This window comes from Coturnix japonica, chromosome 4, assembly GCF_001577835.2.
Source record: "Coturnix japonica isolate 7356 chromosome 4, Coturnix japonica 2.1, whole genome shotgun sequence".
Classification (NCBI taxonomy): Eukaryota; Metazoa; Chordata; class Aves; order Galliformes; family Phasianidae; genus Coturnix; species Coturnix japonica.
The window spans coordinates 82,137,139-82,160,790 of NC_029519.1; the positions used below are offsets into that span (position 1 = coordinate 82,137,139).

Below are 23,652 nucleotides of genomic sequence, written 5' to 3' on the forward strand. Positions count from 1 at the left end.
CTATCCTAATTCTGTTCTATCCTATCCTATCCTATCCTATCCTATCCTATCCTATCCTATCCTATCCTATCCTATCCTATCCTATCCTATCCTATCCCATCCTATACTAATTCTGTTCTGTTCTATCCTATCCTAATTCTGTTCTGTTCTGTTCTATCCTATCCTATCCTAATTCTGTTCTATTCTATTCTATCCAATCCTATCTTATTCTAATTCTATTCTATCCTGTCCTATCCTATTCTAATTCAATCCTATCCTGTTCTATCCTATTCTAATTCTATCCTATCCTATTCTAATTCTATCCTATTCTAATTCTATCCTACGCTCTACTATTTCTCTCCTATTCCATCCTGTCCCATTTCATCCCATCCAATCCCATCCCATCCTATTCTATCCTCTCCTACTCTGATTCTGTTGTATATTCTTCCCTGCACCCATCCAGGGAAAAGAAAGGCATTTGGGGACACAGACAGTAACAACCCCCTGGAGCTCTCCCACCCGGAGCATCTCCCTGGCACAGTGGGGACCAACGCTTCGACAGCCCAACAGAACACACCAGGAAGCAGAAGGTTTTAGAGCTATTTCATTTGTAAACCAGTAAAATCAGTGATATATATAAATATATATATATATAAGGCATAGAGAGCAGAAGGCTTTACACAGGTCCAGCCTCTTGGCTGGCTTTGGTGGAGAGACGACGAGACTGGGCTGATGTTTGCAGGTGCTCAGAACTGCCTTTATCCATCACAGCCCCCGGATGAAACCCAGCTCTGCAGCCCAGACTGGGAAGGAGAGGATTGGATGTAGTGATGCTGCCCTTTCCCTTTCCATCACTATCAACCCACTCTGGATTGCAAGGGAAGAGCTGCTGGAAAGCATCAAGGAATAAAATAGGGCTTTGAGATGGGACAGGCTCTGGAGAAGGGACAGGTGGACGTATTTTGGTAGGGCTGCTCATCTCTGGTGGAAGCAATGGGATGGATGAGAACCATCCATGGTTGGATGGGAGCACTGCTTTAGGCTGCTCATCTCTTTGGGGCTCTCAGCACTGAGATTGCATTTCTGAAACAGGAGGGGGTCACCAAGATGGGAAACATTCCTTATGCTCAGTGCTGTCCTCACGCTGGCAGAGCTGCCCTGAGCAATGCGGGCGCTGTGACAGCACTGAGCAGCACGGGATTTGCGTTACATCCCCGCCAGCAAAGCAATTAGCCGTCTGCTTTTCCCACCATCTGCCGCTAAGAACAGGATTAAGCGCCTCACTGGAGCTGCTGCCAGCACTGTTTGTCCTGAGAAACAGATCCCCTGGGATCACCTTGCTCTGCTGCTTCCTCCCATGTGTCACAGCAGCAGCAGCAGAACCCGCTCTCAGTGCTTATCAGTGATTGCAGGAGGAGCAGAAAGCAGCAATGCCCCAGCAACACCGTTCACACCTTCTGTGCTGTGCAAAACCTGTTTGATGTGCACTAATCGTGCCCTGTTTGCAAAGCACAAAGCAAACAGCTGTGCTTCCCAAGGTCTGCTCTGCTAGAACCCAGCAGCAGCATGCACTGTGCTCCGGTGTTGCACTGCTTGGCTTAAGCAAAAGGTGGAAAACAATCAGCCACCAAGCTGCAGTGCAAGGGTTGCACACAGCAGGAGAGAAGCAAAGTCCCCGTTGCATTGCATTGCATTGCATTGCATTGCATTGCATTGCATTGCATTGCTCCTGGGCTGCTCCGTGTCCTCCGCTGCTGCAGCATTGGCTGGGAAGGTGATGGGGGCACACAGGACTGAGGATGGGGGAGAACAGGCTCCAAATGCACAACTGCACATTGCACAGCAGAGGCAAAGGGAGGCTGCTGCAGGGTGCCAAGAAAAACCTGCTCATGACCTGAGAGATCGTGGCTGCCTTGCAGCCAGCACTCCTCCATAAGCACCCTAATAAACAGCCCACAAAAAAGGTCCTTTTCTCCCCAGAGCTCTCCCAGCTTTGCATCTGAGCACCGACCACAATTAAACCAAACAGAAGGAGGAGAAAGAAGCCGAATCAGAACTGCTGCAGAGGAGGTTCGGTTCACGTGCTGCTCCTGAGGTGAGGGCTGCAATGCACACTGCGTTGGGGAAAGGCACGTGGCTGTGTCCTGGGCTGCAGCGTCCTGCTGAAATCCAGGCATTCAGTTGAATGGTTTCACCAGCTTCATAGCAGCGTAGTTCTGGAGGGAGGGAGAAAGAAGGCAGAGAAGTGGTGAGTTGAGGCATGGCAACACGTGAAGGTCAAAGCAACAGCATCCCTCCCAGGGATGCCCGGGATACATAGGAAAAGGGGTTTTGCCTCCTTACAGCAGAGGCTTCCCAGCAGTCAGCACCAGGAGTCACTCATGGGCTTGGACTGTTTTTAAGGATCATGGAGAGGTTTGGGTTGGAAGGGACCCGAAGATCACCAAGTCCAACCCAACATCCTCCACCAGCTCAGGCTGCCCAGGGCCCCATCCATGGCCTTTGGGCACCTCCAGGGATGGGGCACCCACAGCTGGGCAGCTCTTACAGTTGGACAAGATCACTGTGAGGGTCAGGGAGGGAAAGTTCAGATTGGATGTCAGGGGGAAGCTCTTTACAAAGAGAGCGGTAGAGGTGGTCAATACCAGGTTGGATGTGGCCCTGGGCAACCCAGTCTAGTGCCAGACCTGGAGGTTGGTGGCTCTGCCTGTTGCTATGGGGTTAGAACTTGATGATCCCTGTGGTTCCTTCCAACCCTATGATTCTATGATCATCCAGTCCAACCCATCCCCACCAAATCCCCTCGTAGAGACACAGAACCAACGTGGATGGAGAAGAGCTCTACACTCATCAGCTCCAGCCATCAGCCCATCCCCATTGAACCACATCCCCAAGTGCCCCATCTCCACATTCCCCCATTCTACACTCAATTCCTGCCCTGAAAGATGACAACCCAGTGAAAAAGAACAAGCTGCATCAATGCTGCATATCAAGATCACGATGCAAACACAGGCAAAGACAGGCTGGTTGGAAAGAGCTCTACTTAAAGTAGCTCCGGTTCAAACACCCATGACCACATACGAGCCAATTTGGAAGGCTCTCCCAAACAGATTGGATTTAATTGGTACAGGATGTTCCATTGCTGCTCAGGAAAAAAAAAAAAAAGAAAGAAAAAGAAAAAAAAGAGAAGCCTTTGGAAACAAAGCACAATGCTGCTTCGGAGGAGGGGAGACAATAAAAATAAGAAAAGTAAAGCCCGGCCCAAAAGCGTCACCATAAATTACGGCGTGGAGCAAATGACGGGGCAATTTGCCAGCGGAGGATTTCTAATAACGCCATAAATCAGGCCAGCAACGTTAGGGCAGTTTACCAGAAGTCGTTAGCAAAGCCTCCAGTGGGACGTAACCTTCGGATTAATTACCCACCGCTTGTCTTTCAAGAGTCTGTCCTCCAAAACGCTTCTATTCTTTTACGGCTGCGTTCTGGAGGGTCGCGAGTTTGCTGTCCAGCCACCAATTTGTATTAACCAAGTGTTGAAAGCCAAGCAGGATTATCAATCAGTGCAGAAAGCGAGCCGTAATTAGAATTAATGGCAGTGGAAGCAATGCTGGGCTCTCGGAACGCAAACAGAGCTTTAAAAGGTAGTAAACATTTTCACGGTGCCGCCAAGCGGAGCTGAGTGCAGCTGGAAGCGGCGCTGCCTCCTCCCATGGTGGGACCACCAAAACCCTCGCTGCAATGCCCCGCTCCAACACTGCCCTGTGAGCACAGATAAGGAAACCTGTGAGGAGCCCAGCACTCAGGCAGGGTGGAAAAGCCCCCAGCAAGAGATGAAGAACCTCAAAAGATCAGATTTTCAGTGTTTTTCCCATTTTGGTAGAATACAACAATCCCTTTTTTTCTGAATAATTATTCTGAACAGGACTGAGGCATCAGCCTGCATTTATCCACCAAAAAAGAGTGTTTTTGGGAACCACCATTTCTGGGGGGCTGCTGCTGGGCCGGTGGCTCCATCTGGAAGCACAGGGCTGCCACAATGCAGCTGGGGCTGTGGGTGGGAGCTTCCATCATTATATGGGGAATGGGAAAAAAAATACCCCCAGGGCATGTTGTGGGCATGCATCCACTGATCCACTGAATCATGATTCATTGAATCACAGAACCAGCATGGCTGGAAAACAAAACCTCCAAGACCATCAAGTTCAAGGGCCAACCAATCCCCTCCATGGCCACTCACAGAATCATAGAATGATTCAGGTCGGAGGAGAGCTCTGAGATCCCCAAGGCCAACACCAACCCATCCCACCATGCCCACTGACCACGTCCCTCAGTGCCACATCTCCACAGGACCCCACTGCCAATGTCTGACCATTCTTTTGGAGTACAAATATCTCCTAATATCCAACCTGACTCTGCCCTGGCACAACACGGGGCCATCACCTCTCATCCTATTCCTGCTTAGCCAAGGACCAGCAATGGGATGGGATGCGCCCAAAAACCTGTGGTATGGGACCTCAAAGCCCCAAGGCCAGCGTATAAAGCTATGACTGCACTCCTGGCAAGCAAGGCAGGAAAGCAAGCAATGAGGGGTTGGATTTCAGTGCTTTTAATCAGGGATGCCACGGTGCGCCCTGCCAACGCTCAGCACGCCAGGGGCATCCTTCACAGCAAACCACCACCTGCACGACTGCCAAGTCTCTTGTTGGATGGAAGGGGAAGGCAACTGAATCTCCGTGTCGATACAGAACCGGCGACCTCAAAAATCCAGGGGAAGCCGGCCAAATGCATAGACAGAAAAATTCCATTCCCTTTTCAAAAGATGACTAAAAAAATGGACCCGACCAAAACGAAATTAAATACGACGACGTTCAGCCAGGAAACAGGGAAAAATCCCCAGTAATAACCAGCGTAAATCAATAGTTACAGCCTGTGAGTTTCTGCTTTTCCCGACGCTGTTTCCATCCGATACCACTGGACTGAACACAGAGCTGCTCACAGCGGTGGGGGAACACTGAGCTCTGGGTCACGCAGCTCAGGGTGCTGCTGCTCAGCACGGAGGGGATTCTCCATGAAGGGTTGGGACGTCACAGCACAGAACAGATCCATTCTCATAAGGTTATTTCCTCTTCCCCGCTACTTCACGCCTCGGGAATGGCTTCTCCAGCAGAAGCATCCCAGCCCTCCCCAAGGACACAGTCATACCCGAGGAGCAGAATTTGTTGTGTGCTGGAAGGAGAGGCAGGGAGTTTCACTTATCAGGATGGGAGGAAGGGAGGTGTCCAAGAGCATGAATGATGGCGGCACTGTAGGAACGGAGGAGGATGCAGAACCTCATCCTGAGCCAAATGGGGAGGATGGGGCTTCCTTATTTATCTGTTTTGTTTTGTTGCGCCAGCAGAACGGACAGCAAAGCACGAAAAAGCCATTTCATGATCAATGAGGTGAAAACCCGCACCTCATTTCAGACATTGCGATGGTATAACACGCTCCAAGCCTCAGCAGCGAGAGACAGGGCTGCCTATAAACCCTATAAACCCTCCTGCACCTTAAAACAGTCACAGAACATATATTTCTCACCACTGCTCAGCCCTGCTATGTGGCTGTACCCCCTAATTAGGCTGCGTTTTGTGCTAGAGATTTTCCCACCAACACTCAACTCTTCCAACATCAAAACTCTGTGGGAACAACCATTGAACCTCAGCAACGTTAGACTCGAAATAAATCACAGAATCAATCACAGAATCAATGAGTCATCCAATCATAGCGTCAACAACAGGACCACAGAATGGCTGGGTTGGGAGGGACCACAAAGCATATCAACTTCCACCCCAAGCCGTGGGCTGGGTTACGCTGCCCAGGGCCCCATCTGTCACCATGGGCACCTCCGGGGATGAAACAGAGGCATGAAGATGTGAGCTGGGAGCAGACGTAGGTGCTCTCTTTCTGGTCCATTATGGCCCATTATGGCCCACCAGGCCATTCTTCAAGGACCATCGCACCTGGGGCACACCCCAGCCCTCAGCCTATCCCACCTCCCCCTCCCAAACCCCTCGTACCGGGAAGGCGTAGATGAAGATCCCAAGGAAGAGCAGCAAAATGAAGAGCACGATGGCCAGGATGAGCAGCCACTTGTGCCGGCGCCACAGGATGTACTTCAGGGTCTTGTATGGGGAGGTGAACCACAGGAAGGAGGTCTCTGGGCGCCTGTAGACAAAGCTGGGGTCACTTCTGACTTTCAAGGTGCTTTCAACCCTCCCAGATGCACAATCCCATGAACACACGCCATTGCAAGAGAGGAAATCCATTCCCCTGTGTGGTCTGTGCTCCTTGGAGCTCCACCCCAGCCTTTCAGCTGCCCTGGGTTATCTCAGCTCACCCACAGAGCAAGCCCCTTGCAGACAGAATGAGTGAATCACAGCATCACTAAGGTTGGAAAAGACCTCTAAGATCACCAAGTCCAACCACCAACCCAACACCGCCCTGCCCGCTCTCAGGATCACAGAGGGGTTAAGGTTGGAGAAGACCTCCAACCCATCAATCCAACCACCAACCCATCACCACCATGCCCAATCACAGAGTCATTAAGGTCAGAAAAGACCTCCAAGATCACCACTTCCAACCCCAAACACTGACCATGTCCCCAAGTGCTGCATCTCCAAATGGAAGACCTCCTGTCATGAACCCAACCTTCCAGCTTTCTCCCTGAGAACCCTCAGCCCCAGTGGTTCCTTTCCCACTCATGATGCCCTTACTTGGGGTCCTCCAGCCTGGGGTTCATGTTTGGCTCATCCCGACCCATGCCAGCTGGCCGCTCTTCATGCTCGTGTTCAGCCACAATTTCCAAAGTCATTTCCAGTTTTCCCTGCATGGGTGAAACAAAACCAAGCCTATGATAAGCAAAAAGCAGAGAAATTAACGTTCAATGCAAAATACCGAGTCGGGAAAGGAAGAGCAGCCCAGTCAATACCAGCAGTGACCATAAGGAGCTCAGTGAGCGTGATCTCATGCCAACCCCTCACCTGCCCTCTGCCTGCTCTCAGCAGATGACCCACAGGTTCTTGGCACCCAGGTTCAGACAACTGACTACAGGGTTTTTGTTCAGTTGCTTAATTTGCTGCTTGGCCTCCCTCACCTCTATCAAATGGCCACCACTGACCCAGACTGGAGCCCAGAGGGCCACATTTAGTTACATATGTCTGCAATGGAACTCCTTGTGCTCATCACGATAGCATTGGGAATAGATGCGACTCATCCTCTGCATGCTCAGCCCCCCCCTCCCCCCCCCTCAGTGTTTTGAGACCCCAAAGGGACAGCACAAAGAAGACACCCAAGGGCCTTACTGCCAGGATCTTCTTCCCATCCTGTTCTGCTGTGCAGGGCCACCAGCCCTTGACAGTTTTCTGCTCAAAGAGGGAGACAAAGCAGCTTGCAGACAAGCTGTCATCTATGAGCTCCAAGGAGCACTTCTCAGCGGTCTTGGCAGGCTTGGGCATCTTGTTGAGATCCATCTGGATGGAGCCTGCAGGGAGGAATGTGGTAGGAAAACCCCTCAGAGTAACGTAGGTTCATAGAATCACAGAACCATTCGGGTTGGAGAAGACCTCGAGGATCCCCAAGCCCAATCCCAACTCATCCCACCACGCCCCCTGACCACATCCTTCAGAGCCCCATCTCCACAGTCCTGAAATACCTCCAAGGATGGTGAGCCCACCACACAGAATGACCTGGGTTGGAAGGGACCTCAAGGATCATCAAGTTCCACCACTCCCTGGGCAGCCCATCCTTCCCCAAAGACTGTTCCCATGAATAAGTGCTCCCCATGGCAGCCTCCTGACCTCCTTGATGTGGACAAATAGGCTCAACGTGGCCCCATTTTCTAAGCCTAGCATTGGTTTTAGCCTATGGTGCTGCAAAGAACTCAACACTGGCAGTGATATGGAGAGGGTGACCAAGAGCTCATGAAGAGCAGAGCTAGAAGTGGAAAGCACTCCTTGCGAGAGGTTATTTGGGCACTCAGCCTTTGTAATTAATCAAAGCCAATATCTTCATCACATGCTTCCTCAGTGCATCTTCTGGTGTTGGGGTGCTAAAAGGAAAAGTAGAACATCCAACTAAAAGAAGAATCCCATAATGCTGGAGCTTCCAGCAACAGGGATGATCTACTGCATGGATCTGCTATCTTTCCTACTGCAGGAAAATGTTTTGTTTTAGCTTGGCCTAAACCCGGATTTCTGAGGGTGGTTAACAAGGTGAGCACAAAAAGAGCTGTGTTGGGTGGCATTCGTGCCCCAACCCCTTCTGACTTACCCAAATAGTCATCGAAGGAGAACTTGTCATTGTCCCAGATCTGGAAGATCAGCTGTGGTGAAATCTTGTTTTCTGTCTTGTCCAGGCTCCAGAAGTGCTCCTAAAAATCACATCAGAAAGGAAAACAAGGCAAAATAAAGGGCTCATTAGCAGACGTGGGCAACCCTCAGAGCAATGGAGATCCCTTGGGTTATCCTTGGCGATGGTCTCCTTCCCAAAGAGGGACAGAGCTGCTCCCATGTGTGAGCTCCTCCATTCACCTTTTCTGAACCCCCCCCAGTTTTTGCTCTCAGGACCCATCGATGCTAGAGCTGGATGCGTTACCCCAGTGGCTCAGTTGCCAGATCTACTCTGACATCCAACATCTGAGCTCAAGGTGAGAGCCAAGAGAGCCAGGAAAACCAAAGCCTGTGTCTCCCTGTGCCGTCAGCCCAGAGCTGGCACCATGATGCTTCATTTCAAGCCTCATCATCTGAGATCCCAACGTCCTCCTCGCTTCTACTCAATTGGACCGATGCATTGCATGGTGCAGTATTGATGCATATTAAAAACCAAAAGGGATCAAACAAGAAAGGAATGAGTCACACTCCATAGGAACAGAAATATTCAAGCAAGGAGAGCGTGGGTGGAAGGAGGCATTTAAATCCCACTGAAACTGGTTTCCCTGTCAGAGATCACCCAGAACGGCTGTATTTTGTATTTCCATTCAGCTCCATTCCCTGCCTTGCTTTGGAAAACCAACACCCTTCCAACCCCACGCCAGCAGTTTTGCGACGGAGCATTTTATTTATGCGTTTAAAAACATCTTATAATCCAGAAAAATAAAGCAAAGGCACTGGAAACTTCCATTTCTCCCCCTCTGCTCGCTGAAATGTACTAAAACGTGTATGTTTACTCAAGCCTGGGGGGGAAGGCCATGTATTCCCAGCTAATAACTCATCTTAAATTAAAACTGCTACAAAGGGAAAGAGCTGACGGTGATTCTTCCCTTTCCCAGGCACTGGTCAGGTCCTGCTCTGCTGTAAACCACCCAGAAGCCGCTGAACCCGCAGCCAGGTGACCTCTCTGCAGTCATAAGGTTCCTATGGGGTCTGAGAGGTGGAGATACGGGCTCCCCACCTGAGCTCTGCTTGGGAGAGGATGTCATGTCCTGCAGGTGCCTCTCTGTACTAAAGTCCCTGGTGCCAGGGGTTCCAGGTGTCTACGTCCCTGAGCTGGATGAGATGGCTTTTAAAGGTCCCTTCCAACTCAGTTCTGTGGTTCTGTGACTGGATGCTTTCCCTGCAGGAAGACCCATTCCTGTGAGTGGGGAAGTGTGGAGCAGAGAAAGGAGCAGGATGCTGCGCCCTGGTTTGGAGCTATGGCCATCACCCATGCAACGCAACACAACAGAATTAAGCCTCCCTTCCTCTGGGACTGGCTACACAACCATACACGACGTTGCCTTTCCACCTTCCTGTTACAGCACCCATCGTTCTGCTTGCACTCAAAGCAAACAAAACCCAACCTCTGTCCCAGCAGCCTCCTTTTTCCCTACGCCACTTCTACTGCAAAGGGCAGCACTGAGCTTCCTGGGGCTCCCTGCACAGCGCTGGCCTTCCTGGTAGAAGAACACCACCAATGGAGGCACACAAGAGTAGGATGGATGGGTCTGTGCGCAGTCTGATCTGATGGGCTGAATCAGCTCATGGAAGGGGATGCAACTGGGTGGGCTTTAAGGTCCCTTCCAACTCAAACTCAAGTCATTCTACGCTCCTAAGATCTTTACGGTCTCTTCCAACCCAACCCAACCCAACCCAACCCAACCTCTCCATGGCTCTATGATCTTTAAGGACCCTTCCAACCCAACCCAACTCAACCCTTCCATGGTTCTATGACCTTTAAGATCCCTTCCAACCCAACCCAACCCAACCCAACCATTCCATGGCTCTACAATCTTTAAGGTCCCTTCCAACCCAACCCTTCTATGGTTCCCTTATTCTGACTGTGGTTTTGGCTCCATCCTTCAAGAACCACGAAGCTTGGGACACACAGAGCAGAGCAGGGTGAGCTGCAGGAGGAAATGGATGCATGGGTGAAGTCAATGCGAACATCAGCTCCCACAGCAACTGGAGACCCTCTTCTCCTACACGGCCATCCTTTGAAGAGCAGAGAGATGCTGTTCCCATGGGGACGTTGCAGCTGTCCTCACTTGCAGAGCGCCCAGCCATGTGCTTTTCCCTGCTCTATTTCTTCCACTTTCCAAGACCGAAGAGGAGTGGAAATTTCAATCTAATGAAACATTATCCTTGCTTTTCATGAAAATCAGTGCTCGGTAGGCATTATTTCACATCAAAACCCACTGGGGCGCAGAGGCTCCTTGGTTCACACTGGGGTTTTGGGGATGCAGCACCGCGGGCCATGGTCAGTGGGCACAGTGGGATGGGTTGGGGTTGGTAATCCCAGAGGTCCTCTCCCAACTTAAGGACTCTTTGATTCCACTCTCCTACGGAATCCTTGACACCTCGCATGATTTCCCATTGGGGTTGGGTTCACCCATCCCTACAGCGCACCCAAAGGGAACCCCAGCACACAAAGGAGAGCAGATTGCAGGCTGCTTTCCTCCCGCAGAGCAGCACCAGCCATGCCGGCTGCAGGTGGCTTTTAGCGGCTCGGCGTTTGCCAGCTGACCATATTGATTGAAATTCCACTTTCCATCGCCTGCGTTTAAAGTTTGGAGCACTGGGCTTTTACGGCAGCAGTAATGAACCCAGAGTTCAAACAGCACATGGCCAGATCAAAAAATTGCCAGAGCGGAATGCGCCCCGCAAACACAAAGCACGGCTTCTCATTCATTATTTTTTTCCTTTACAGAGAGGTTTTACAAGCTGTTTATTTTCTGATACGGTGTTGGCAGACATGCGGTCGGAGGAGAATCAATATCAGCACAGTGGGATGTATTTTCTTAAAGGGTTTATAGGGGGGGGTCTTTGCTTTTTCAAAGGGGGATAATTGAATGTAGTACACACTGTACTTTTGATTTGTTTAACATGAAGCGTGAAATGGGCACTGCTGTGATCCTGTCAATCACTTTAACTAGCCAGCAAGTCATTTTGAAGCCAGGCCTCTTCACAGGGATCGTCTGGCTCAAGGGGGGGGGGGGGGGGATTCGCTTGGCATCTTCCCCTCCTTCTAACCCAGCCCATGCTGGGACCCACAAAGGAAAAGCTGGGGGATGCCCCAGATGAGCCCTGGGGATGCAGGTGGGTCACACTGCAAGGAGGTGCCGCTGGGTGCCCCACAGCTGAACCAGCTCCAGGCAGTGGTGGGAGGGCAGGGAGGGGGGGACTGGGGGGCAGGAGGGGGTTGAGCTTTCCAGGGAGGTGATGCAGAATGTCCATAGGGGTTATCCCTGCTGTCAGCCCCAGCAATACACCCATTAACCTTCGGGTGATCTGAGCAGGAGATGGAAATGAGGAGGACTCCCTCCCCTAATGCATTCCTTAAGAGCCAGCCCTTCCATCCAGCTGGTCCCTTTCCTCCTTGCAACTCCAATCTCATAGAGCCATAGTCACAGAATCACAGAACAGCCTGGGTTGAAAAGGACCACAGTGCTCACCCTGTTCCAACCCCCTGCTGTGTGCAGGGTCACCAACCAGCAGCCCAGGCTGCCCAGAGCCACATCCAGCCTGGCCTTGAATGCCTGCAGGGATGGGGCATCCACAACCAACCCACACCTGATCACAGCATTGCACTGACATACCTAAGAAACACCAAAAGCTCAACATAGGGCCCAGGAGGCCAAAATCACACCCAGTTTCTCCACCTGAAGAACCAGCTCTCTCTTCAGACCAGGAGCATCTTCACCTCGAACCCCCAGACCAAAGATTTCCATCTCATCTCTGAACAACAGCACATTCCAACTGCTGTTCCTCTGCATACCCTGCTGCTGAGTATCCCTCCAGGACACTGCTCTTTTCTTTTCCCCCTTTTTAGCCTTTCTATCACAGAATTGTTGGAATTGGAAGGGACCTTTAATGATCATCCAGTCCAACTCCCAGCTCACACAGAGCTATGCCCACTCCTCTGCAGTGATGGAGATCGGGACAGAGCCAGGGTTGGGTAGGCACATGGTTGGGTAGGTACCATCCATGTGGTTGGATAGGCACATGGTTGTGTAGGCACCATCTACATGGTTGGATAGGCAATGGTTGGGTAGGCACCATCCATGTGGTTGGATAGGCAATGGTTGGGTAGGCACATGGTTGGGTAGGCACCATCCACATGGTTGGGTAGGCACCATCCAACCCCCCATGGGAACATCACCTCCATCTGCAGAGCAGCCCCATTGCTGAGGCCCCACACAACTCAGAACACTTTGACATTGCTGTACCAACGCTCAGCTGCCCCTGTGCCAGAGTGGGGCTTGGTCTCTCCATACCGTATTCTGACCCAACGAATGCGGTGTTCCTCTGTGCATAGAGGCAAAGCTACAAAACCACACAGGGCAGACACTCTCCTCTACACAAACAATAACCCGTAGGCCACTAACTTGCATTTGACCAGGCAGATCAGCCCAGAGAAGGCACAAACATCAGCACAGAGACACCCACCTTCTTTGCAATGCAACACATTTGCTCAGCGGGGAGATAGTCAAAGGGGAAGATGAATCTCCAGTTGAAGTTGCCCTCTCCTCCCATCGACCTGTAGTGCACATCTGTCTTCTGCCTGTTCTCCTCGTGGCCAACCAGCCAGCTGCAAAATGCAAACACAGGGCCTGATGTGGTGGGATTTTGTCCCAAGAGAAGACAGAACTGTGGAGATGTGACACATGGGGACATGGTGGGGTGAGCTGGGGTTGGACGTGGGGATCCTGGAGGTCTTTTCCAACTTCAGCTTCTAATCTGCATTGGTGAGAGCTCCTTTTCCTCTGCAGACACCCCAGCACACTACACCAGTCCTCTTGATGGAGGCAACACAATGAAGAAGCAAAGGCCCATTTTTTCCTTCTATTGTCTATCACCCTCTTGGGAATGACTTTCTGGAGATCCCAAACGACCAAGAAGCCCTTCCCCATGAAACCCCCACAGGAGTTGGACTCAGTGATCCTTATGGGCCCCTTCCAACCTGGCATATGCTATGGTTGTACAGCATCACCCTGCTGTGCCCAGGCTGGTCCCAGCAGCCCAGTTCCACCCCCTCCAACCCTCAGCCCACCCAGGGACAAACTGAAAGCATTCCACCACTTCACAGGACCATTAAGGTAGGAAAACACCACTGATATCATCTACTCCAACCACCAACCCATCCCCACTGTGCCCCTCAGTGCCACATCTACTCCTTACATCACTTACAAGCTCTCGGAGGACCAAGGCCATCCCATTATTCAGGAAGGCAGGAAGACAACAATACCCCCCTTCTATGGCAAGGGGGTATTGTTGTCTTCCTGCCTTCCTGAATAATGGCAGGAAGAATGGCTGAGGCCTTTCCAGACTATCAATAAATGACATCTTTACCTAATTAAAATAAGATAGGTGGCTCCTTGCATGATACCAAAGCACCTACTTCATTTCCATCCCTAACTGACAAGCAACCACCTACACTCTTCATCATATCATCAGCAGGGCTGGAAAAGACCTCTAAGATCAAGCCCAACTACATAATCCCATGGTCACCATGGCCACTCATACAGTCACAGCATCATCAAGGTTGGAACAGACCTCCGGGATCACCAGCCCATGGCCACTCATACAATCACAGCATCATTAGGCTTTGAAAAGACTTCAAGATCCCCAAGCCCAACCTCCTCCTTCAAGCCCAATGACCACGTCCCCAAGTGCTGCATCTGAACATAAAGGCTGTATCCAGTAACAAGAACAATGCAGCCACGTGGGAAAAGACTTTAGGAAGCCAAGCAAGACTTCTTAACTCATTTACAGCACTGCAAGAGCAGATGGGTCAGCAGGGGTGAGGGATCCCACCAACACTGCATGCTCTCGCCCTGCCATAACCCTCTCCAAGAGCTCCTGAGGCCCGAGGTGCGCGGGGAGCGTCGTCGGAGCTGATAACAACATGCTTGATGTGAATTGCAGGTAAGCAGCTCCCATTCTGGATTTACAGGAGGAAAATGAGGATTGTAAAAGAGGGATTTGCAGTCTGTTTCCAAATCCTACCCCTTCCTGAGCATAAATCCAAGGAATGCGCACAATCTGTAAGTCCCTTGGCTGGGACTGCACCGTTTTACACGAGATAAAACATAAATGGAGTCAGGCAGAGAAGGGAACGAGCCAGGGGAGTTACTGCTGGTTGCCACATTTCTGTGTGTTTTAAGGTTGAAAACATAAAAACACAAGGGGAATTCCAAAAAATGAAATGGAATCAGCCCTGCAATGAAGCCAACCCATTCACATGGAACATCCCCGGGGCCACCCCAGGAGGGAGATGGGCAGATCCATGCCCTGACAGCAAGGCTGCTTCCCCAGACCTCATCCTTCCATACACAACTACTATGAGCATCCAGATGTTGGAGGAGCCCCTTCACCCCACGGGACACACACTGTGCCATGCTGTATGGCTGCGTCAACCCCATTGCTGCCATCTTTGAGCTTCCAGGCCAAGGTACCCAGAAGACACCGCAGTGAGGAGGCTCACCCTTTGACATAGATGTCACTCATCTTCTCCCCGGTGATGCTGAGGTCATCGAGGATGACGTCCTTGGTGTTCCAGATGATGCAGCGCAAGTAGAACCTGGACGTGGGATTGAGGTGAGAAAGGAAGGGACCTCAACTTAAAGCCCTCCAAGCAGACCAGCTGTGTTACGCAGCTGCTTAACCTGACATCTCCACATCCCCTCCTCTTCCCAACCCCACAAGGAGAAGGTGCAGGAGCCACCATTATGCTGATAGATAGGGAACAAAAATGCTGCACCAATGGACCGCATCAACCAGGAATGGAAGAAAGACCGCTCACCTCTTGGCTTTGCGCGGTGTGATGTTGAAAGGGGGGCCAGGCTGACCCAAGGACTTTGGAAACAGGTCCACCCACATCTGTAGCTTTCCCTGGAAAGAAGTGGAGAAGCAGCAGAAACACAGATGAAATCTCAACGGGATTGAGACGTGGTAGAAACATCCTCACCAAAAGGGGGACAGTGGGATCATCCAGTCCATGTTGGTTGGACCTGATGACCTCAGAGGTTTCGTCCAACCTTAATGATTCTGATTCTATGACTATATGAGTGGGCATGGTGGGGATGGGTTGATGGCTGGACACAAAGGTCTTAGAGGTTGTTCCTAACCTTAACGACCTATGACTGCATGGGTGGGATGGACGGAAGGTTGGATTTGATCATTTTAGAGGTCTTCTCCAACCTTAATAATCTATGACTGCATAAGTGGGTATGGTAGGGATGGGTTGATGGCTGGACATGACGGTCCTTGAGGTCTTTCCCAACCTTACCTATCTATGACTGTATGAATGGGCATGGTGGTTGGACCTGATCATCTTAAAGGTCTTTCCCGACCCTAATGATTCTATGAGCTGCCATAGTAGGGATGGGTTGATGGCTGGACGTCCAACCTTAACGGTTCTGTGACTCAGTACAAGAGCATGTTAGTGGAAGGGGTTAGGCTAAGCACAGCTACCTGACTTCTGATTCATTCTGGACAGGAGCCCATTTGGCTTTTGTCTGGCTACAAACAGCCACTCTACAACAGCACCAACACATTATACCCCCAAGGTCTCATTCCCATGCACTGACAAAGGAGCCTGCAGGACCCTTACCATGCTAAAGGAACTCAAGGCTGCCCCAGCACTGGGTGGGAAGCAGAGGATGCTCCCAGCCCCGTCCCAGCCCACAGCACTGCTCACCTGCTCGATCTCTGGCTGCAGGGGGCTGTAGAGGGGCCGGGTCTCCACGTGCTCCGGCACCAGCCCTTGTTTCCGCAGTGCATACAGGGCCAGCCGCTCCTCCACCGGCCCCAGGTGAGGGTTGGGGGGTTTCCCATCCTCTGCCAAATGCAAAGCAAGGGCAGCGTTATGCCAGGGGAGCATGCAGCACTGTCCCTCTCTTTGCAAACGCTGCAAGGACCACATTGAAGCAGAAAGACCTGGGGTTTGCTTCAGCTTGCAGTGCTTCCAAGGGGTTCAACCCCCCCAGAATCACTGTGGGGTTACACCACAGCCCCTCATTGCCATAACCCCACGTATCCACCCCATCTCCATCCCTCTATTTCCTTTCCTCCTCACAGCTCCCAGTCCAACCCACACTGCTGCCATCACCAGCAGACGTTGTCCAGCGCATGCTTAAAGCCCTCCAAGAGAGAGGGAAGGCTCAGCTGCCTTCCTACAGTCAGGTAGGTTGGTTATCAGGAGGGATTACTGCATGGATAGGGCTCAGTGGGGACAGAAACACCATGCCCTGGGGGGGGTGGAGTCCCCATCCCTGCAGGACGTGAGGATGTGGCACTTAAGGAGGTGGTGCAATGCTGGATGTGTAGCGTTGGGTGATGGTTGGACCCAAAGATGGATGGAACCCCTCCCAACTCCATAGCCCTACGATCTAAAAGCAGCCAAGAACTTCGGCTGGGCAGAGAGGAGAGCAATGAGATGAGCTCCTTGCAGTGCCCTCCTCTGCTGGGTTTGGGGTGTCAGTCAGAAAAGAGAGGATGGTGGGTCCTGGTCCCTATGGCCGTACTGGGACAGCTGTAGGACCTCACTGTAATGGCTGCTCACAGCCACAGCACTTCAGGGCCGTGCACCTTTGAGGACCTTTGAAATGAAATGCGTTCCACAAATGCTATTGCAGCTCCGCAGCCTTCAGGTGATGTATCCCAGCTCCCTCCTTGGCAAGACCTTGAAGTGGTTAACTTCAGACAGATGGGCCGTTTCCCAAGCAGTGGAAACCTGGTGTGTGCGTGTGTGTGTGTATGCAGGAAAAGAAAAAGCCCCTCTCAGAAAACAACAAATGTGGGGGTGATGGAATAATGGTTGAGCTGCAGGGCTTGTAAAAATCCATGCACTCGTGTTTAATGGCTCCACTTGATACCGCCAGGTTCAGATCTGACACTGCTGCGCGCACACAGCTGGTTTCCAGATCTCCTCCAGGTCAAGCATCAGACTTTGTTCTGTTTTTTTGAACTGATTGCCATTAAAGCAGAGGAAGGTGAAAGGCAAGGGCTGGGAGAGGGGGGGGAAGACCCCGCTCGCTTAACACCTCCCCAGCCCTCCCCAAAAGCCTTTCACATAACAAAAGGAGCCCTGGCTTCCTCCCACACCATCCCGGGGTGCAGGTGGGCATCAGCTCCTGGGCCTGGCTGGGGGGGTCCCACCTCCACCCTGAGCCCAACCAGCCCCTCCTTCTGCCACTGGGACCCATCGGACGGGCACCAGTGGATGCTCGGGGAATTTCAGGTGTTCATATTAATGGGGTTTTGGGGAAAACCAAACGAGCGCCCCTGCTGCCATTGAGTGATAAATCCTTCAAGGTGTGAGCTGTGGTGTGCTGGCATCGTGCGTGATATTGTCTCCCCCTGGGTAACCCCAGCCCCAGATCACATGGGCTGCAATGGGGGAACCTGGGCTACAGCTCCCAGCCCCCAAGGGAAGGGTGAGGCTGTGCTTAGGGTGGATCATAGGATCATAGAATCCTCATCCAGCTCCAACCCCCTGCTATGTGCAGGGTCACCAACCAGCAGCCCAGGCTGCCCAGAGCCACATCCAGCATGGCCTTGAATGCCTGCAGGGATGGGGCATCCACAGCCTCCTTGGGCAACCTGTGAACAGTGCGTCACCACCCTTTGGGTGAAAAAATGGGAGGTTTGGGTTCATGCATTCCCAAATCCCTGCTCTGGGTGAAGGCAACCGACCCACAGCCACCGCCCCACAGCAGCCCCATACCCAGCTCGGACAGGATGTACTCCTGCTCCCGGAAGATGAGGCGGTCGGACATGTAGGTGGGAGCCTTGCAGTGGTGCTGCAGGGAGAAGAGGTGGAGCAGCTGGGAGGGTCGGAGCTGGTCTCGCCACTGGTTGGGCCCAGAGCTGGAACCAAAGAGGAGGAAGCAGAAATTGAGCATGGGGCAAAGAACCTCCAACCTCAACAAGGGCCCCATTGGTGAGAGGGGCTGCGCATCCACCAGTGTCAGCTGAGTCCCCGACAGCCACCAGACCCAACCCAACCGAAAGCAGGGCACCCATCACCCCAAGGGCTGGGTGATACCTACATGCAATAGGTCTGGGGAAGCCCACAGCGCGCCCCGTATTTGGACAGGAACCGGTTCTCCAGGTCAATGACGGTCTCCCCAATCTTCTCATCCTTGGAAAGGAGGTCGTAGTCGTAGAGTGTGACCTTCAGGTCCTTCTCCAGGGGCAGAGTGCAGTTCAACTCAAACATCCTGCACAATGGGAACAGAGAACTCATAGAACTGCAGGATATCTCAGGTGGGAAAGGACCCATAAGGAACATCAGGTCCAAATCGTGGCTCCACGCAGGACCACCACCCAAAAATCAGACCATACAAGTCCATGGGATGCGGGTCATGCTGCTGAACCAAACCCTACGCACTGCCCCACCAGGAAGGTGCCACTGCTGCACATCTCTGCCCCATGGGTCGGCTCGATGGATGGACCTGAAGGTCTTTTCCAGCCTGGCTGACTCTGTGACCCATTGGTGCTGCGCTGCACTGGCTTTGCTGGTGGAGATGCCACCACACAACTCTGAGTTAACTTTGGTCTCCCTGAGTTTCACCATCTGCTAATTGGTGCAACACCCAGGGGAAAAGAGCAGACATTGAGAGCCCTCATCAACATGGGGTGAGAAAGGGGAGAAACAGCAGCTTTGGAAAACCATCTGCTCTTTGAGCCCAAAGGGCATCGATCTGAAATAAGGGGCCAAGTGTGATGTCAGCATGGGATGGGCCACCCCTAAAGTCTCCTCACCCTCTTCTGTTGGTCCCAAGCACTGTATTTTGTGCTGTCTCCTCTACCAGCACTACACCAGTCTACGTTCCAACATAACATACAGCAAATACAACCTCTCTTCAAATACAGACGAAGTACCAAGGCTCTACCAAAGCACGACATCCAACGCAGACAGAGCCATTGGCCACGGGTGTGAGGGATGGGGAAGGACACAGGGTGACAGCACAGCCCGGGTCCCTCCCAGCACCACCAGGATCCTCCACTTGCAGCCCCCAACCAACCCACAGCAGCCTTTAAGGAGGGGAAGTGAGCAATTACGCCACCAATTAAGAGCGCGGGAGGAGCTGGGGGTCAGCAGAAAGTAATTAGCGAGAGCTGGAAGGCAGCCAGGGGAAAAAGCTCATGAAAAGGGAGGTTTAACAGCCGCCAGCAGCCAGGACCTCACTGTTACATGGTGCTGTAAAGGCCGGGTGGGAGGTGAGCCGCCGTCTAGACGGCCCATGGCTGGGAGCCAGCTGCTGCAACAGGGGACGTGCCCCTCTCTGCCCCTCTCTGCCCCCCGGGAAAACAGAGCTGCCCTCCCTGCTCAAAGAGGAGGAGATAACCTGTCTACCCATGGAGTCCTCCAAGCCCTCACCAGGATCCCAACAGCCATCCTTGTCCTTTCTGCTCCATCGCTGCCTTTGGTGTCCCTCCCTCTCTCCCTCTTTTCATGGGGGGGAAGGAGACACAGTACTGACAGCATGAGCTGGTGAGACCCCCAGGCGACCAGCTGGACCTCACGCACCAGAGGGCCTGGAGGCATTCACGACCACATAGCAGGGAGTTGGAACTGGATGAGCATTGAAGTCCTTTTCAACCCAGGCCATTCTGTGATTCTATGAACCACTGTCCTGAAACACAACGCCTTACACAACATCCCAGCTCTTCAAGGAGACTCTATGGGCACATGGAGGCTGAGCACCAGGCTTTGCCCGCTCCCCATGGTGCCTTCCAGCCCTGAGAAATACCCTTCTGAAATCAACCTTATGACCTTGGTGGGTCAGACTGAGAGCCAAGAGCATGGAAGGGCATGGGCAGCTCTGGCTACAGCTCAGCTCTGTTCCCTTGAAATGCCATAAAAACCTCACGGAATCCACACAGAACCAGAACTTACTTTCCAAAGACAGGCTCTAGCGTAGAGGGGAGGTAATTTTCTTGGTCACTGATGGATTTCTTCCCCACGGAAATCTTCACATAGGGATCACACTGAAGGTGGGCATGAAAACATCAGAGCAAGTCATTGTGTGGGAAAATGGGATGGGATGGGGATGGGATGGGATGGGGATGGGGATGGATGGGAATGGGATGGGGATGGGGATGGGGATGGGGATGGGGATGGGATGGGGATGGGGATGGGGATGGGGGACAGGGATGGGGGACAGGGTCAATTCATATGCAGACTTTCAAACACAAAGGACCCAAATGTACAAGTTGAGACTTTATCCCTATTTTCCAGTGGAGCAAAGAGGGTGAAGAAGATTTTTTCTCAGAGTTTTGGGGTATTTTTTTGTTTGTTGGTTTGTTTGTTTCAAACTGAAACAAAAAGAGCATTTTCTTTTTGAACCCAAAATAAAATCTCCGTGGGCCATTTTAACCATTCCTTGGGATGGGGGAAGAGTCAGCTGCTGGGATTACCAGATGTTGCACTGGAGGGAGGAAGGAAGGGACCATTCCTTTAGCTGCCACCACCACCCTGATTTCCAAACCTTGGTCCCCCATCACAGTGATGCACTCAGAGCTGGGTGCTCCCAGCAGCCGCACAGCAGCGTACCTTCCCATTGGCATCCTTGGGCTGCAGACCAAAGGCACGGATGATGTAGACCCTGACGAGACACTCCTGGGGACCCCTGGCTGGCAGCTGGTGGAACTGCCGTGGTGGCAGCGGCACGCGCGGGTCGTCGGGCAGAGGGTAGATTTTAAAGGAACCCTGAGAAGGACAGATGTTCTCAAACACACCGTGAATGGGGATCGTGCCACAGCTCACAGAGATGGATGGAACAGCACCTCCCTGCCCTGCTGGCCACACTCTGCAATGCACCCAGGGTCCCATTATTGGCCTTCTTGGCCACCAGGGCTCACTGCTGGCTCATGGTCAACCATTGGTCAACTGTTGGTCAACCACTGGTCAACCAGGAGACTATTTGTGTCACTTTCTTGGCTACCAGGGCATCCTGCTGGCTCATGGTCACTCTGCAGCCAACCGCTGACCAACTGTTGGTCAACCACTGGCCAACCAGGACAACACTTGTGTCACCTTCTCGACCATTAGAGCATTCTGATGGTTCATGGTCATCCTATGGTTGACCATTGGTCAACCACTGGCCAACCAGGACAACTCTTGTGTCACCTCCTCAACCATTAGGGCACTCTGATGGTTCACAGTCATCCTATAGTTGACCATTGGTCAACTATTGGCCAACCAGGACAACACTTGTGTCAACTTCTCGACCATTAGAGCATTCTGATGGTTCACGGTCATCCTATGGTTGACCCTTGGCCAACCACTGGGCACCAGAACTGCCAGGTCCTCCTCCGCGCAGCTCCTCTCCAGCAGCTCAGTCCCCAAACTGTACAGTTTCTGTAGTTGCAGAACCCTACGCTTGCCCTTGTAGCACCCCACCAGGCTCCTCTCTGCCCACCTTGAACTCGCCCACAACTGAGGGATCATCGCTGGCGTCCTGCGCCCGGCCGCGGTACAGCCTGAAGGTGTGGCAGAAGTCAGAGAGCTGCTCGAAGGCCTCCACGCGCTCCAGCTCCGTCTCATAGACCTGGGGAAGGAGAAGCAAAGGGGGGCTGCATCCCAACGGATCCAGGGCAAGAGGGACCCAAGCCTGAAGGCAACACACCCACAGGGACAGAGACATCCCCGCCAACCCCACGTGAAGATCAGAACTTTGGCAACCCTACAGTGCATGGCAGAAGCTCCAGTCCATGCCAAGGTGGCCCGAAGGGCCATCCATGAGCTAAGATTGCTCCTTGCTGGGAGCACCACCCTTCGGACCAGGCAAGGTTTACCCCACTTTGGTCCTACTTGGGTTTTGTGTTGTTTTTGGCACTTCTTGAAGTGGGTCACCTAAATCCCCACCCCCCACCACCACCCCTCAGCAATCCCCACCTTTCCTTGTCCTCCCCAAAGAGCAGCACTGCCCGCACCTCCACCACTTAGCGAAGCAGCAAGATCTCAAAAGGCTGCAAAGTGGAAAGCTACCCGAACACACATCAATAGTTATTTTCAACAACAAAATCACCCATGCTGGGGGGAAACTCATCCCATGTTTGGGCTTTTTTCACCTTGGAAGAAGCAAAGGCTCAACACTCTTAAACAAAACCAAAGTCAGTGGATGAATATCACAGCAAGCTGGCTCCAACCCAGGCCACTTACCTGCAGGGTGTCGAAGCCCTTCTCCAGGTAGGAGCCACACTTCTCCCTCTCTCCCGTGGAAGCGTAGAATTTGCTCCACCAGTCGATGAATTCCTCCTCCTGGTGGCAAAGAAGAGCACAGCGATACATCCTGGTGAGCTCAACCCCACCAGTGGGGCTCAGCAGCATGGCAGAGCTGGAGGGACGGAGCCCTCCGAGATGCTCGCAGCCCCATCTGCTGTTCAAACAGCATTTCAGCCCCGAGATGCTGCTCCAAGAGGAGGTTTTATGAGACCCCCACTCCTGTGGGTGAAGAGGAAGGGGCTCCGACCGCCATTCCTGAAAGGCTCCTGAAAAAGAACCACGTCTTGTTTTGAGGAGCCGGCAGAATTCCACCACGCTGACCTCATGGAGGAACCCAAGGGAGGTTTATGGGCTTTGCATTTCAAGCCAGCGGCGCAGACTCTAAATTGCTGTCTTGAACAGACATTGTTTGTAATAGCAACATTACATACAGTAACTCCAAGGCCTCCACGCCTCCCCTGTTTTTTTTTTAATTATTATTATTTTTATTTTTATTTTAAATGCTGCCTTTCATCGCCTTCCCCTTTTTATTGTTTAAAAAGCCACGCTCCGACCACCGCGGCTTTACTGCGACATTCCACAGGGGCTGAGTTACAAAGAAAGCACTCAGGTCAATCCAGCCCTCACCCACCGTATCTTCTGCACCCTGAGACAAAGCTGGGTTAAATGACGTTGCTGATTTCTACTGATGGAAGGGAAAAGAGCAGCAGGGAATGTTAATTGTGAGGGATGCAAACCCACGCGAATGGAGAAGCCAGGGGGCGACAGCCAACAGCATCTCGGGGTTCCCTCTTGGACTTGGTGTGGGATGGAGGAGGGGTGGGGGCTGCTTCAGCCAGAGGAAGCCTGAGTGGGATCCCATTGGTGACCCAGAACCTCCCGAGCACCCAGGGTCTCAGGAGAGCCCCCAGCAGCAGGGTCTCCCTGTACTGACAATCCGATAGGCCATCTCCAAAACAAAGCCCTTTACAATTAGAACTTCAC

At 52.3% G+C, this 23,652-nt stretch overlaps 1 protein-coding gene across 1 annotated transcript in view; it reads right to left on the bottom strand.

Annotated features, from left to right (window-relative positions):
* Positions 1-565: 565 nt before the first annotated feature.
* DYSF (dysferlin) overlaps positions 566-23,652 on the bottom strand; it is a 51,436-nt gene continuing 28,349 nt past the window's right edge. The window contains exons 39-53 of the mRNA XM_032444443.1: positions 22,606-22,704; positions 21,863-21,991; positions 20,995-21,150; positions 20,338-20,429; positions 18,485-18,655; positions 18,160-18,302; positions 16,132-16,271; positions 15,235-15,323; positions 14,917-15,012; positions 12,879-13,020; positions 8,287-8,386; positions 7,320-7,498; positions 6,732-6,841; positions 6,036-6,183; positions 566-2,195 (exon numbers count right to left, since the gene is read on the bottom strand). Of these exons, the coding sequence (XP_032300334.1) occupies positions 2,157-2,195; positions 6,036-6,183; positions 6,732-6,841; positions 7,320-7,498; positions 8,287-8,386; positions 12,879-13,020; positions 14,917-15,012; positions 15,235-15,323; positions 16,132-16,271; positions 18,160-18,302; positions 18,485-18,655; positions 20,338-20,429; positions 20,995-21,150; positions 21,863-21,991; positions 22,606-22,704 (1,833 nt within the window). The 3' untranslated portion in view covers positions 566-2,156. The remainder of the gene's footprint in view (positions 2,196-6,035; positions 6,184-6,731; positions 6,842-7,319; positions 7,499-8,286; positions 8,387-12,878; positions 13,021-14,916; positions 15,013-15,234; positions 15,324-16,131; positions 16,272-18,159; positions 18,303-18,484; positions 18,656-20,337; positions 20,430-20,994; positions 21,151-21,862; positions 21,992-22,605; positions 22,705-23,652) is intronic.